The 15,826-nt window shown below is 48.3% G+C and overlaps 1 protein-coding gene across 3 annotated transcripts in view; it reads left to right on the top strand.

Moving 5' to 3' along the window:
- Positions 1–15,195, top strand: part of npy2rl (neuropeptide Y receptor Y2, like) — a 19,057-nt gene extending 3,862 nt beyond the window's left edge. The window contains exons 1-6 of one of the 3 annotated variants that reach the window (XM_055513798.1): positions 6,408–6,476; positions 7,629–7,792; positions 7,928–8,060; positions 12,664–12,829; positions 14,135–14,288; positions 14,578–15,195. In XM_055513798.1, coding sequence (XP_055369773.1) covers positions 7,667–7,792; positions 7,928–8,060; positions 12,664–12,829; positions 14,135–14,288; positions 14,578–15,150 — 1,152 coding nt within the window. In that variant the 5' untranslated portion in view covers positions 6,408–6,476; positions 7,629–7,666 and the 3' untranslated portion in view covers positions 15,151–15,195. The other 2 variants (XM_055513800.1, XM_029142988.3) reach the window with 2 other exon arrangements.
- The last annotated feature ends 631 nt before the right edge of the window (positions 15,196–15,826 follow it).

The following is a 15,826-nucleotide window of genomic DNA, read 5'->3' as shown; positions in this document are numbered from 1 at the left end:
GGAATTGGATTTAAAACTGTTTTTTCGTTTAGAGAAAAACGAAAAACCTCTGCTTTTAATTTTTAATGGAAGCTCATCCGTGGACGGGTCGCGGGGCAGCAGTCGTAGCAGAGAGCTCCTGACTGCCGCTCGAATGAAACACGAGATCGAATGATATGTGATGTGTTTCGTACTCAGATGACTTGAATCTGAGTTCGACCAAGCTTTTGTTTGTCTCATGTTTGCTCACAGTCGCAAAGGCAAACTTCTCATCCCTCCCCTCCCCCGTAAAGCCGCATAGACATGCTAATGTGTTGCTACCACTCCATCAACAGGTGAGAAATACTTCAGCTCCGGGACAAAGCTCCGTGGGAGACTGGGCAGCATCGGGCGGCGTGATCAGCTGCAGGTCTAAGACTCATTAATGCAGCAAGTAGTTTGTTCTACATACGTTTACTCTGCAAAAATAAACGTATGTATTTATCGTAGCTTTCTGGTCTAAGGTATTTGTAGCACTTCGTCATTCGTTTAAAATATGCAGCGCATTTTAAATTGAAAATACTATTATTATTATTTTTTACCTTTATTGTAAAGACAGTATTAATTGCACAATCTCGACTGGCGAAGATTTGCGCTTCTTTCATAATAATCACGGATAATCAAGGAAGAAACTGCAGTTCATAGATGTTATTCAGGGACGGTTTAATAAAGATTCAGTGTGTTTTTCAACTGAACTGTCAACCAAGGTACGTGCATTATCAAATGAATGCGCCTGTCAGCGGGGAAGACATCAACTCTATTCAGTCGCTCTTCAGTCGCTGCTGCCGTCTCCTCCCCAGTTCACACACCTTAAAGCGTCCGAACCAATGAATGTGTTTCCAGATTGACCGGTGATGCAGCACGGGTTGCTCTCAGTTACAGCAGCTGTTTGAAGCAGGGAAAAGCGAGTTAGCTGTCCTTGTCGATGCCTTGACAATGTTTTATGTCTGTAAACGATCTGAACAGTTTGTATAGTTTTACAAGGCGTAATAACGCTTACATTTGATCGTTGCTCGTATTCCATGTATATGTATCCATATATAGCATACCTATTCCATAATAGGAATGCTGGTAATTGCTACGATCTTCCGTCAGTAAAATATAAAATGTTAAACCTCTGAGCCCTGACTATAAAATAAAAAACAAATGTTGAATGTTCTCAAATAATATAATATTGCCGCCCAGCGCAATTTTTTTTATTTGTAATTAACATTAGTTCCTACCTGCCCTTGTTGACGGGGGACAGAAAAAAGGTGACGCGCATTGGGTAAGAGCGGCATAAAGAAAAAGCGGCATTAGGAAAAAAGTGTAAATGTGCCGTACTGTCTTGCCGTGTGGTGCATTAAAGAAGAAAACCACGTAAAGAAAATTAGCCCGTACCAACAGCGAGAAATCAGGGTTACAGTAGCTTGTCTGCCACAAATCAAACGCTTCACGAGGGAGGGCGCAGCGTTCAGCTTCTTATTTTCGGTTTTAAACTGCCATAATTTGCCATAACTTACTTACGTACATAACTATACTAAATACTATAATTGTCCGCCACAGGCGACCAGCCGTTCGTAGTGTTGGGGATCCATGCACTAAATATTACGACAATGTTATCTCGTGGGTCAAATGGTAATGATGAGACCCTGTTTTTCCAATAATTAAAATTGAAAGACTCCAACCCGGAACAAAAAACTTTAGGGTTAGGTTTAGAGGGTTGGGGACTTAGGTTTAGGGTTAGGGTTTAGGGTTAGGTTTAGAGGGTTGGGGACTTAGTGTTAGGGGTTAGGGTTAGACCTTGAGTGGAGGTGGCTCCTTTTCCCAGCAGCACCGTGTGCTCTTACTCTGAACCTAATGCTCTGGGACGTGTAATATTCCAGTTATTACTTTGTATTTGGCTTCTTATTTATTCCTGTCCTCGGGGCAATGGAGGCGTTTCCTGGCAGACAGTGAGGACATTTACTTCCTGCTGCCGACCCCAAACCTTTATTTCATTTTCCTCGCTGTCTTTGCCTGCGTTTCTGCCTGATAAATCGCTGCCATCGCTTGGTGTGAACCAACAGCTGCTCACATCTGGACGCGTGGACCTGCTCAGGCAGATGAACATCTGGCCCAGCGTTGATGGATCCAGCTTCAGACAGGCGACGTCATGGGACGGAGGCAGTGGACTGACTCTTCTTCATTAGTGGAGGCAGATGCTGCTTCTCACTGTGGACCTTTGCCTTGATTTACCACAATATTAATTTATATTGAACTACTGCATATTAAATGTGATTCAGTTGCTTCTGTGACAATGACCGACCTGTAGGTCTGATGATGGGCCGGTTCCATATTAATGTGATGAGCTGAGCTGGTTCCAGTGGAGGTCTTCACACAGTTAACAGGAACCCACAGGTGCTGCTGTGGACACGGCCGCTCCCTCTCCTCCCGTTTAGCTGCGTATCACCATCCACTCATTTATTCATCACTCCATTTCCAGCCTCCCTGTCAGTGCAGCCTGTCTATTTTTCTCATCCTCATCCCAGGGAGCGTGAGCAGAACGAGGCTGAGCTGAAACACGGTGAACTGAGCGATCGGGCATCACATTTCATCTGTTCAGACTTTGGTTTCGCTCTCATCTGTTGCTGAAGCGTCGAGTGAGACAGAGTGAACAGAAACCCTTTGACTCGCTGGCGCTGGTGACTTCATCACCACGTTTGGCAGCTCGGCCTAAACGGAACCAGACGCTGCAGCCGGAGCTTTAGGATGAACCTTCACAGACCTGTGGCCTCAGTGCAGTTCTGATGTCACTGATTATTTTCCCCATCCACCCTTTATCCAAACACGGCGCCGGTTGAAGGTGGAGCTGAACCCGGTACCGAGTGAATAAGCTCAAACTGGAGGCTGTGACCTTTACCCTGAAATGACACTAAAAATAGCTGCTATTAACGGGGAAATGTGCAAACGTGTCATCAGGCGCCCTTCAACAGCAGAAAGAGGTGCTTTGGTTAAATTAGAGCCACACAGTAAAGCTGCAAAGCTGACACCGGCGGCACCAACATGAGAAATGCAGGCTTTTAGAAAGCGTTTATAAACAAGAGAGTTTATGAAAAGCAAACTTCTCTAAACTGATAGAAGCTTTAGCTCTTTTGAAATGAGAGGAGCTCCATGAACAGTGGCATCGTGTGTGTAGACATGATGTGACTCTGCATCAATGTGCACAGAGTTTGTGGAACCACCTGATCCAGAGACGTTCTGTTACTTTCAACCACCACAGTTTGTGTTTGGATCAGAACAAACTGGACTCAGTCTGAGATTTTCACTTTTAATGAAAAAGAACAAAATGAAATAACAACTAAAAAGACTTTTATAATGGGACATTGCTCTGTATCCACCAGTGAGACCAGTCAGACCAGTCATTCAGGTAGATAAGATCATGGGTTCAAAATGACTGGTTTGCTGTTTTTGTTGTCAGACGTGGGAGTGAACTGTTGGTTATTTCATCCAAACCGGACCTCAGTTAAACAAACCTTGAACTTCATATATTTGAATTGGAATCAATGAATCTTAAACAGAGACAAATCTGCAAACAAAGGTGCAAAATGTTGTTTAGTTTATTCCATCAGTAAATCCTTCATCCTCTACATTGAATCTGACTCCATCAACGCTGCAGATTGAGTTGTTGTCTTTGGTTTACGCTGAAGGAACGATAGCAGGCTGTGATTGTTACACAGCAAAGAGAGGAGGGTTCTTTATTCACCGGCTGCAAAATGTCACAGATAATTACTCTCATTTTCCCGGGGGTTCAGAGTTTCTGGCCTCCACCTGCAGCTCGGTTCTGACATTTAAACAATTCTGGCATTTGGAGTCAGGGATGTAAATGTTGAAACCTATTAATCCTGTGTCCGTCCGACGGCCCCGCGTTGGTTTGAGCAGTAATTAGTTTGACTGTGGAGCTGAGTTTGCCTTTGTTTACGTCAGACACTGGTTTTTACACATTAATGAACGAGTTGAATGAGCTGTGAACCTGAGGACGAGGCTCCACCCACTCCTCTTGCCTGTCTTGCTGCTTGTTCTGGGCTCTGATTAACTGGAGCAGGAAGGAAATCAGTCCAAGGTGTTTGAGCTGCGAGTCCAGAACCGGACGCTCCACCAGTCATCTGCGTAAATGAGGCTCCACAGCGTTTGTGCAGACGGAGACGAGTGGAGACGCTGTGTCAGAACAAACAGTGTGGAGCATGTTTGTGTGGTGCATTGTTGTGCGGCCGCTATCAGCACTTTGTGAGCCGCTGCTTCCTCATTTTCAGTGACTCGTGTGAAGCAAGGAGAGAGACTGGGAGGAGTCGAGTGGAACCTCGGGCTCATCTGGACCCAGAGGACGACCCAGCGCTAAATATGTCATCTTTTATTCCCAGTTCAGAATCGTGTTTATAACCGAAGCTGCAGGTGTCGCTGACGGAGTCCGTCCGTGGTGTGTTGTTGCGTCTCTTCCTTGTCGTTGGGTCCGTCCTCGGTGCAGACTCTCTATGAGCTATGTGGCAGACGCTCCTCTCTGGTTAAACCTACAGCACCTCAGGCTTCACACTGATCCAGCGCTCATGGAGGTCAGGGAAAATCACACTGATGCAGAAACACTTTGTTGTTTCTGTGTCGTCTCACTAGAGCCGGAGGCAGAAGACTTCCTGTGTTTGTGCAGGATTTTACCTGGACTCAATCTTAGTCTCATTTTGTATGATGTTCCCCTGAAACAGCACCACCGTCACATGTGTGTTGTTACTGAGCGACAAAGGAACAGCTGTTCTGACTGACTGCGCTGACGTGATCTCAGGTTAAAGTTCCACTCGATGAGGGGCAGCGGTACCTTAGAACCACAAAGAGCTCGTCTGAACGTGAAGCTGTGGAATAAAGTGCTGCTGTGACTGAAGCTGATCCTCGTCAGGTTCTTCCAGTCCATTCACCTCGTCGCTGTGGTTTCCTGATGAGCGTGTGCTTCATGCTCCAGTCAACCACAGATCAATACAACTCCTGTTTATGGTCCCAGTGAAATGAGTCCGTGTGGTTGAAGTCACATCTGTTCAGAACCACCAAAAATCATTAGCGTTCTTTAAATGAGCTCATTGCATCATGGAGTCTGCTTTTTAATGGCCTCAGTCAATTAGCCAGTTAATTAGCTACCTCGTTAACCTCAGGATGGCACATCAGCTGACGGCTAACGAGCCGGCGCCAAGCAGCCGTCATCGAGGTGTTCAGGAAGCTTCATGGTCTGGTGTCTCTTTCGCTCGCTGCCTGTTCTTCTCAGAAATCACAGGATAGGTGTGACTCCATGACCGAGGCCTGGCAGAGTTGTGTCCTGAAGACGGACGTCTCACTCTCCACCATCAGTGGCTCCAGTTGGTCTACGTCTGACACAGTCTTCAATAGACTGACTCTGTGTTGAGGCTCCAGTTGGTCTACGTCTGACACAGTCTTCAATAGACTGACTCTGTGTTGAGGCTCCAGTCGGTCTACGTCTGACACAGTCTGACCGTAGACTGACTCTGCGTTGTCCTTTTGAGGCTCCGGATTCTGTGACCCTACAGCGACACGGTCTGTTGTGCATCACTGGCTGAATGAGGAAAGTTCGTGTTATTTAGGAAAGGGCAGCATCACGTGGAGCAGCAAAGGGCTCGGCCCTGTCTGACTCAGACATTAGAGCCACAGACCGACCCAGAGAGCGTGACGTCACGGAGACGCCTCTGTGAACTGTGGCTGGATTCAATGAAGCGTGACCAAGCTCTGGAGCGGAGGCCGCAGCCTGTGTGGGAGTCTGTGGGACGACGTCTCATTGATCTGATCGGTGCAAATAAACAATCACTGTGTTCAGACAGAGACCCAGCAAAACAGTCTGACTGTGACTAAAGTAAAGAGCTGCGGGTGAAGAGGTTCATGATCAACCCGTCCTTCACACAGGGCTCGTTCAGTGTAAACGATTCCAGGAGGAATGAACCTGGGGGACGTGAACGAGGATCGAACGGACGCTCCCTGGTGTTAATGTGAGAAGCAGCGCTGCCTCGTGTCAGGAAGCGTTTCAGGTTCATGCAGCTTCGTGAACCGATGAGCTGCTGATGAACGACTCGTCATGGTCCTGAAGATTTAAACGTTCCATCTGTTCTAAACTAAAATCAACATGAGCTCTGCTCCTCTGTGTCCACAAACATGGAGGCTTCAGAGCGTTTGAGCTGATGGTTTGTTGTCGTGCTCGTGTTTCTAGTTAGTGGTGAATGGGAGCCGTCACTGATCCGATCAGAACGGCCGCCTGGGGCTCCTGGAGAACCGTGTGTGTGTGTGTGTGTGTGTGTGTGTGTGTGTGTGTGTGTGTGTGTGTGTGTGTGTGTGTGTGTATGTGTGTGTGTGTGTGTGTGTGTGTGTTTTTAAAGCAGCTTTAATGATAACTCGGTGGTCAGACGGTGGGTTCAGAGGTCCAAACAGCAGAACCGAGGGAGCAGCAAGATGAGGTCAGAAACAAGTTCCACCATACTGGGACAGAACACTGGAGCGTTAACACAGGGAACAGCTGAGGAGATCACATGACTGCAAAGTAAAGCAACATGAACACAAAACAAAACAGGAAACTACACAGAAAAATGACAATGATGCTGAAATGAAGTTCATTTTAGCTAATTCTCTGTTGTTTTACAGCTGTTCACTGATGTCAAACAGTTCAACTCCTGCTTGAAGCGTGTTTTTTAAATCTTAAAATGTGAAATTAAATACAACACAAAAAATTCTGATTTGATTTAGGAGGAGAGGAACCAATGCAGCCATTCATACTCAGTCCCTGGCAAATGATTCATGTGTCATTTCTATCACTTCCTGTTGTGAGACCCTGTTTGAACGGAGCCCGACCCCGATCTTACAGCGGTTTGATGCTGGTTGTTGGCACCGCGGTAACCAGGATCCTGCTGATCTGTTCCTCATCCTGTAACACAACCAGCTCATGGGTTAACAGCATGACCATGTCAGCGTAGCTGCTCCTAAACCGTCTTCTCATTCTCCTAACCTGAACCCGTCTTCTCCTGCTCCTAACCTGAACCCATCTTCTCCTGCTCCTAACCTGAACCCATCTTCTCCTGCTCCTAACCTGAACCCGTCTTCTCCCAACCTGAACCCGTCTTCTCCTGCTCCTAACCTAAACGCATCTTCTCCTGCTCCTAACCTGAACCCATCTTCTCCTGCTCCTAACCTGAACCCGTCTTCTCCTGCTCCTAACCTGAACCCATCTTCTTATGCACCTAACCTGAGCCCGTCTTCTCCTGCTCCTAACCTGAACCCGTCTTCTCCTAACCTGAACCCGTCTTCTCCTGCTCCTAACCTGAACCCATCTTCTCCTGCTCCTAACCTGAACCCATCTTCTCCTGCTCCTAACCTGAACCCGTCTTCTCCCAACCTGAGCCCGTCTTCTCATTCTCCTAACCTGAACCCGTCTTCTCCTGCTCCTAACCTGAACCCGTCTTCTCCTGCTCCCAACCTGAGCCCGTCTTCTCCTGCTCCCAACCTGAACCCGTCTTCTTATGCACCTAACCTGAACCCGTCTTCTCCTGCTCCTAACCTGAACCCATCTTCTCCTGCTCCCAACCTGAGCCCCTCTCTCTTCTCTCCACCCACAGCCACTGAAATGGCCTGAATGTGACTCTGATGACTGGACATGGAGCCCGTCAGCGCAGAGAACGTGACCCGGGCTGAGCCCAGCGCTGGTCCCACCCCCCCGGCTCTGCCCACGCTGATGGGAGTCAACTTCCCCGAGGACCCCATCAAGCTGCTCAGCGTGCAGGTGCGGTGGCATGAACGGCTCCAGATGACGTGCAGCAGCAGGTGGCAGAAACGCTCAGTCAGACCGTTATGAACCGTGGCCTCACGCTGCAGCCTGAGCGCTGCCAGATGTTCACAGCTGCCTCTCCTCCTGCAGGTGGTGTTGATTCTCGCCTACAGCACCATCATTGGACTGGGGGTTCTGGGTAACGCTCTGGTCATCTACGTCATCTACAGGTTCAAGACGCTGCGCACCGTGACCAACTTCTTCATCGCCAACCTGGCTGTTGGTACGTTTGCACCGTTACACACGTTCCCGTCAGAGACAGCGTGTGACAACGTCGTGCCCTCCTTCACCTCACATGTCCGTGAGCGTACGGGTGAGCTGAGAAATGTCTGAAACGCACAGGTTCATTCTCTGGTTACCTGAAAACCCTGGTGTCTCTGAGTGACCTGGTTCATCTACACAATGATACGTTCACCGACGCAAACACTCAACAACACAACCTGTAGATTCAACAGCCCAAGGTTCAATGCCAGAAGAACAGCTGCACCCGTGTTTGGTTGGTCGATACCTGATGATCTAAGCATGGACTCGTGCTCAGCTGAGGCCTGACCCTGTTCAGTCACTTCAGAGTCCTATGTTAAAAGCTTTGGAGGTGAATCTGGATCAGAAGCGGTGAGTGCACGCTGACTCAGTCCTTCAGGCCTGAAGCAGCTCTGCTCGACGCTGGCGCCTGTGTTGAGCTGCAGCCTCAGAGAAGCTCCACGCTGTTCAGTCCCTGCAGACCTGCAGCTTCTGGGCTCCAGACGCTTCCTGGGTTCTTCTCTGTCTCTGCTGCTCCAACCTCCTGAACCGGTCCGGACCAGCACTCCAGTGCGCTAGAAGGTGTCTGACAAAGCGGCTGCTTTAAGTTCTGAAGTAAAATCCTTTGTGAATTTTAGATTCAGTCCAGTCTGAGATTTTTGAAGTTCTACAAAAGTAAAGATATGTGTGATATATGTGTGATATGTTGTTTGTTTGTGGGACATGTTGTTTGTTTATGTGATGTGTTGTTTGTGTGACGTGTTGTTTGTTTGTGGGACGTGTTGTTTGTTTGTGGGATGTGTTGTTTGTTTGTGTGATGTGTTGTTTGTTTATGTGATGTGTTGTTTGTGTGATGTGTTGTTTGTGGGACGTGTTGTTTGTTTGTGTGATATGTTGTTTGTTTCTGTGACGTGTTGTTTGTTTGTGGGACATGTTGTTTATGTGATGTGTTGTTTGTTGATGTGATGTGTTGTTTGTGTGATGTGTTGTTTGTTGACGTGTTGTTTGTTTGTGTGATGTGTTGTTTGTGCGACGTGTTGTTTGTTTGTGTGATGTGTTGTTTGTGTGACGTGTTGTTATGTGATGTGTTGTTTGTGTGACGTGTTGTTTGTGTGACGTGTTGTTTGCGAGGCAGTGTTTGTGTTTTCTGTGTGGACGCTGTGTTTCGCTTCATTTCGTGCTTTTGAAAGGACGACACATTTTCATTACTCTGATCAGAATGAAATGAGGCAAATGTCAAACATGAGATAAAAGAAAATAAATGACTTTAATGTGAGAACTTATTGGACAGTTTGGAAGTGAAGCAGTTTCTTGTAACAGGACAGAAGTTGTCAGGTTGATGTTGATTCACACATATTCATTTTTAATGACAGCGTGGTTCATCTAATGCTGTGAGAGGCTGAGAACCATCAGTTTTAATGAGAGCATGAGTCTTTATTCTGCATCGATGATGAGGATCTGATGCTGCGGTGGTGAATCCTAACACTTAGGATGAGATCAGCGCCTCCACCAAACCGCACGCAGTGACAGCGTCTGGTTGATTCTTTGTTTTTCATGTATCAGCGTCAGTGCATTCATTTTCATTAATTTCGTCTTATTTGTTTTGCTTTGAGCTTCGGTTCCTGCCTGAAAGCAGCCATGAACTGTTGAGATTTATTGATTGGAGTTTGTTTCTACTGAGCGTTGCGTTTTAATGAGCTGCACGATATCTCCAGCTCATTAAAACCCACCCCCTCTGTGAACACAGCCTTGACCCCAAACATCACAGGACGTAAATGAGCAGCCGTAAACAACAACAGGAGCAGAAGCAGCACTTCAGCGTAAACGCTTCCAGCTGTTCTGAGAGCAGCCGTCAGACGACAGCTGACGCGTCTTATCTCTAATGAGTCACACGGCCTCCAGCTGTGAAACCACACGCAACAGTTTGAGTGATTATTCATACTCAGCACCATGGAGGAGTGTGGGTGTTTAACACAACACACTGATCTGGAGTCAGCTGGTAATTAACTCATTAAAATTACAAGGGTGAAAAGATCAGTGAAAACAAGACACTCAGCAACATACGCAGCATAAAACAAACAAGTCAACACATAAACAAACCAACAGAAGAACCAGAAAGCTCAGAAAAGACAAACAGCCACTGGAGAGTGAAGCAGAGCAGCACAGTGGGAGGAGACGCCGACTCTGCTGTCGGAGCACGTTTCATTCCCAACAAGCCTGAGGAAGTACAGTAAACCAGCATCGATACAGAAATACTGTCAGAGATTTCAGCACCATGGAGAGTGACCGGCTGCGTCAGACACTTCAGGACCACGGACAGATCCAGAAAACAGCCACACTGAGTTTCACCCCTGTTTCAGCCCGCTGTGCTTCGTGTCCTGTGTCTGGGGCTGAAACGTTTGCTTGTAGCTCCTCGGTCACGGCGCTGCGGCTCCGGCTCCACCACGGCCTGAGACTCTGTTTGGTGTTTGGTCTTTAAGCCTCAGGACGAGGAGCGCCATCAGTCGCTCACATTAAAATCACGCTTCTAGTTAATTTAAGCTGTCCAAGAAAACCCACTTCCAAGCAAGTAAATTAATAAGAAGAACCAAATAATTATCTGGCAGAACTGTTTGTTTGCGTGGGAGTGTGTGTTTAGTGGCGTGGGATGTGCACAAACGTCTTTATTGAGCCTCAAGCGTTGGTTGTTGAGTGTAAAGTAATTGGATGCAAGTGAAGTTTCCCTCCGCCTGCGTTTAATCAACACACGCTCACAAACACGACTCACGTTCCATGAGTCACTTCTCTCAGACTTTTACAAGTTATTAAAGATAAATATTAAAAACGCTGTTAAAGTTTCTGATCAATGACTTTGAATTGTAATGAATCCAACTGTTTATTTAAGTTCCACAGAAATGTAACGTATTTGTTTTACTCACATATTCAGTGTAAACATGTGTAATTCATTCTAGGATGATGAAGTAGAACCACGGTGTCACTGTTTAGTTCAACCATGTCATTGAATATTTCATTCACTCAGACAACGGACACAGGACGGGGGGGTTGTTTCTCTCCAACTCTGGTCTCATCTGTTCCATGTGTGGACATTGTTCTCCTCACAGGCTGATGTTTGATGCACTTCCTCCTCCATGTGTTCAGCTTCAGGGAAGGAAGCGGAGGACAGATGACACCAACACATCCATCACACATTTAATCTGAATGCTCTCGCTGCCTGTCGGCTGCTGTTCAGCTGCTGCAGAAGCTGGATTATTGGTTATTCAGTCAACACCTGTTTCCTCAATATTTGAGAGGGTGATTTGATGTGAAGCCATCTCCTGTCTGAGCCTGACAATCTGTGTCTAATTCACCAAATATGAACACTATTTTAATACATACACACATAATAGTAACAGGGCTTTGACGTCCAACATGTCAATTTCAACCAAAACGTTTGACTTTAATGTCAGTGTGAGGCTTCAGTCATAAACCTTCATTTTACTTTTTACTATTTTGGTTTGTATGAGTTTTATTGGCTCCTCTCTCTCTGCCCTGAAGCCTCGTACAGTAGAAAGGGCAGCAGGGGAGGGGACCCACATCAGGCCCACCAGGACGCAGCACAGCTCCCAGCTTCATGCTGCTGTCACAAATGTAATCATCAGGAAGCAGCGCGGGTCAGAGGCTCGTCCACCGGCTGCTTCCTCCTCAGGGGAAACCAGATCATTGTCCAGTCAGGAGGATTCAATTAGCAGCTGCAGCTGTTGTCTAAAGAGTAGATCAGCGTGAACAGCAGTGGGTCCAATCAGAGCCGACTCCTGGCAGAGCAGCTGAACATCTGTCCTCCAGACGCGCTGACAAACAGCTACGTTTGGAGAACATCTGTAATTACTTTGATTTGTTCATCAAACTAGTTACAACGTTCACTTCATTAGGTTTATGGTTCATTTGTGTTGAATGTTTCTCTTACATTAAATAACTTCATGAATGTGTGTTCACACCAGTTGTGGCACGAACGTGACAGATGTTTCACTGATGCTAAATGATGCAGCAGCAGATGACGCTCACATGTAGAGATGCTGTCGCTCTGCCTGTGCTGGTTGTGACCCAGCTGCCTGTGTGTGTGTGTGTGTGTGTGTGTGTGTGCGTGCGTGCGTGTGTGTGTGTACATGTGTGACTCATGTCACTGAACCAGGCTCTCAACACTGGTTGAGGTCTGGCTACTGCTTCGCTGTCTCTCATGACTTGTAAATTCATTCTCTTTTCCAGAGTAAATAAAGGAACGTAGAATCAGAGCTGGTTAAATAACAGACCGGTTCCACGTGTGAACATGAAATCACATTGTCCATGGTGGATGTCATAAAACACAGATGATTATTTTTCTGTCCTGTGATATTTGGTGCAGATGGATTATTAAAGGCCCTAAAGGATCATGGAGCTTCTTCAGTTGCAGCTAAAATGTCACCAAAAGAGACAAATATGAACAGATGGAGGAGGTTGAGGATGAGGAGGATGAGCAGATGCTCTGTCTTCCTCTCTGATGCAGCAGTGCAGGAGGTCTGAGCATCTCCTCCCGGTTGCTTCCTGCATTAACGTGTCCGTCTTCCTTCCAGCCGACCTGCTGGTCAACACGCTGTGCCTCCCCTTCACGCTGGTCTACACGCTGCAGGGCGAGTGGACGTTCGGCAGCACGCTGTGCTTCCTGCTGCCCTACGCCCAGGGCCTCGCTGTGCACGTCTCCACGGTGACGCTCAACGTCATCGCGCTGGACCGACACCGGTGAGACATCACGTGACACATGAGCCTTTGAGCACGACACGGGGCACAGGTTGCTGGTGGATGGAGCTGTGGGTGGAGCCATGGGCGGAGCCATAGGCAGAGCTGTGGGCGGAGCTGCGTTTGGTCCTAATCGTCTGAAAAGCACAGTGACTTTCACGTTCATCACATTCTGAACATAAACACGAGCAGCGCTGACAGTTTAATCACAGAATGTAATCTGCCGTTTAATCAGTGTTCTGTCGTGTGGTGACTGTAATGACTGTAGCGAAGCGCTGCTGGAGTAATTACTGTTATGGCACAAACGTAATCAGTCCAGACGTGAAGCAGGGATTTCATCCAGGGACAAACCTCACACAAGCAGCTTCTCTGCTTTGATCCAATCTGCAGCCACGGAACCACAGACATGTTTGTCCTGAATCTGAGCCGAGCTGAACCTGAGTCCATTCTAACCTGTTTACGCTCCAACAATAAAGCCGCGCCCACGTGATGACTTCACTCTGTCTGATCGTCCAACTTGTGCCTGCGCTGAATAAGATGCAGCCACATTTACACAGAGGGGACGGCATTTATGGGGTCTATGAAGGAGCCAACGCTTTATCACCAGTACCGACCACTATCTCCTGCTTTGACTGGTCGCTGCAGTTGGATAGAGTGCAATGTCAGTGATACTAAGGTTCTTGAAGAGTTCAAATGTCTGCATGAAAAATTATTACTTGTTTTGACGATATTGTATCAGTATTCAGTCAAAATCACTTTAATTTCATTTTTAATAGTGAAAACCTTACGCTATTGAATTAGTGTGATTCCTGTGAGGTGAGGAGGAAAAGATTGATTGTGTAAACCTGTCAGAGTAAGAGCTCTGTACTCAGATAGCGCATCTTGGACGTATTTTCCTGTTTGTAAGTTAGATTCAGCAGTAAGAAGGAGAAACAGCAGCAGCTCATGTTCTACAACATGTATTTAATGCAAGAAACAAACGCCTTGTGAGGACGGGACAGAGTCTCAGCTATGAAAGTAGCACTAACATTATACTGCAAGGAAGCTCCGTGAATAACAAACACTTCTTTTATAAAAATTAAATTAATTAGATTATTGTGGGCCCTTTGTTAAAGCTTTTTCGTTTCTGATTGAGGGTTTATGCTTCATTACTGCTTTAACCGTTGACGATCTGACCGTCTCATTGAGTCTATAGGATCCAGACGGACAGAACCATGCAGTAAATGGGAGGAGGGGTGGAATTTGACCGGAGAGGCAGAAATAAGACGTGATTTGGTCTTATTTGCAATTGTTCTGTAACTGTTCCAGGTGCATCGTGTACCACCTGGAGACCAGGATGCGAAAGGACGTGTGCTTTGGCGTCATAGCAGTGACGTGGGTTCTGAGCGCCGTCCTGGCAAGTCCTCTGGCCATCTTCAGAGAGTACGGCTCCTTCACCCTGCAGCCCGGACACACGATACAGGTGGACACACACACAGAGAGAGCCACGCACACACACACACACACACACACGCACGCACGCACGCACGCACGCACGCACGCACGCACGCACGCACGCACGCACGCACGCACGCACGCACGCTCACAGACAGCAGTTACAGTATGGGTTAGAAATAGACCCCTACTGATTACTGCACGTTGGTGTGTGTTGGTGTGTGTTGGTGTGTGATGGTGTGTGATGCCGGTACCAAGGCTGCTCTGTAGAACTCCACGGGTCCAGAGTCCAGAGTCACGCCTCCTTGTCTCCACAGGTCTGCACAGAGAAGTGGCCTGGTAAAAGCACCGACGGCACCGTCTACAGCATCTCCATGTTGATCCTGCAGTACTTCCTGCCGCTCTCCATCATCTCCTTCGCCTACGCGCGCATCTGGTCCAAGCTGCGCGGCCACGTCAGCCCCGCGGACGGCGCCGGCGCCGGCTCCGAGCGCCACCGCCGGCGCCGCAACACCACCAAGATGCTGGTGACCATGGTGGTGGTGTTCGCCGTGAGCTGGCTGCCCTTCCACGCCTTCCAGCTGGCCACCGACATCGACAGCTCGGTGCTGGACATGCGCCACTTCCGCCTCCTCTACACCGTCTTCCACGTGGGCGCCATGTGCTCCACCTTCGCCAACCCGCTGCTCTACGGCTGGATGAACCGCAACTACCGCGCCGCCTTCCTCGCCGTCTTCAGGTGCCGCGAGGCCGGGGAGCGGGGGAGGGGCCGGCTGGACAGCGTCCACCCGGCCGGGGGAGGGGGAGGGGGAGGAGGGGGGAGGGGCAAGAAGACTGTGCTGGAAACACAGGACGCGGCGGCAACGCGCCTCAACGCCACCGACGTCTGAGAGTGAGGGAGGTGGAGACGAGGAGGAGGTGGAGACGTGGAGGAGGTGGAGACGAGGAGGAGGAGGTGGAGACGAGGAGGTGGAGACGAGGAGGAGGTGGAGACGTGGAGGAGGTGGAGACGAGGAGGAGGAGGTGGAGACGAGGAGGAGGAGGTGGAGACGAGGAGGTGGAGACGAGGAGGTGGAGACGAGGAGGAGGTGGAGACGAGAAGGAGGTGGAGACGAGGAGGAGGAGGTGGAGACGAGGAGGAGGTGGAGACGAGGACAAGGAGGTGGAGACGAGGAGGAGGTGGAGGAAAGAAAATGAGAGCAAATCTCCTGTTCCCACAAAACAATAGTCCTCACAGACCAGATCAGTCATGGAGACAAATAAGACGCTGATGAAAAAATGTAAACACGCGGTGAGAGGACGATGACAGGAGGATTAAAGCGCTTTGGAGCCCAGAATGAGAGCGTGAGCTGTGATGGAGTACGACACACTGGGACGCTGGACCTCCAGGAAACCGGCACCTCCAGGACACCCGCGCCTCCGGACCTCCAGGACGACTCCACCTCTGAAGGGACTCCGTTTGTGACTCTGCTTTAAAAGTGGCCTGATTCATAAAAAAGGCTTCGATGACGTTCAGTAAGAAGCTTTTTAAGACAGATTTTCTCTTTCAACGCAGACAAAGGTGAA

The sequence above is a fragment of the Betta splendens genome, chromosome 2 (assembly GCF_900634795.4).
Source record: "Betta splendens chromosome 2, fBetSpl5.4, whole genome shotgun sequence".
Lineage (NCBI taxonomy): Eukaryota > Metazoa > Chordata > Actinopteri > Anabantiformes > Osphronemidae > Betta > Betta splendens.
This window is presented reverse-complemented; position numbering and strand designations above follow the sequence as displayed.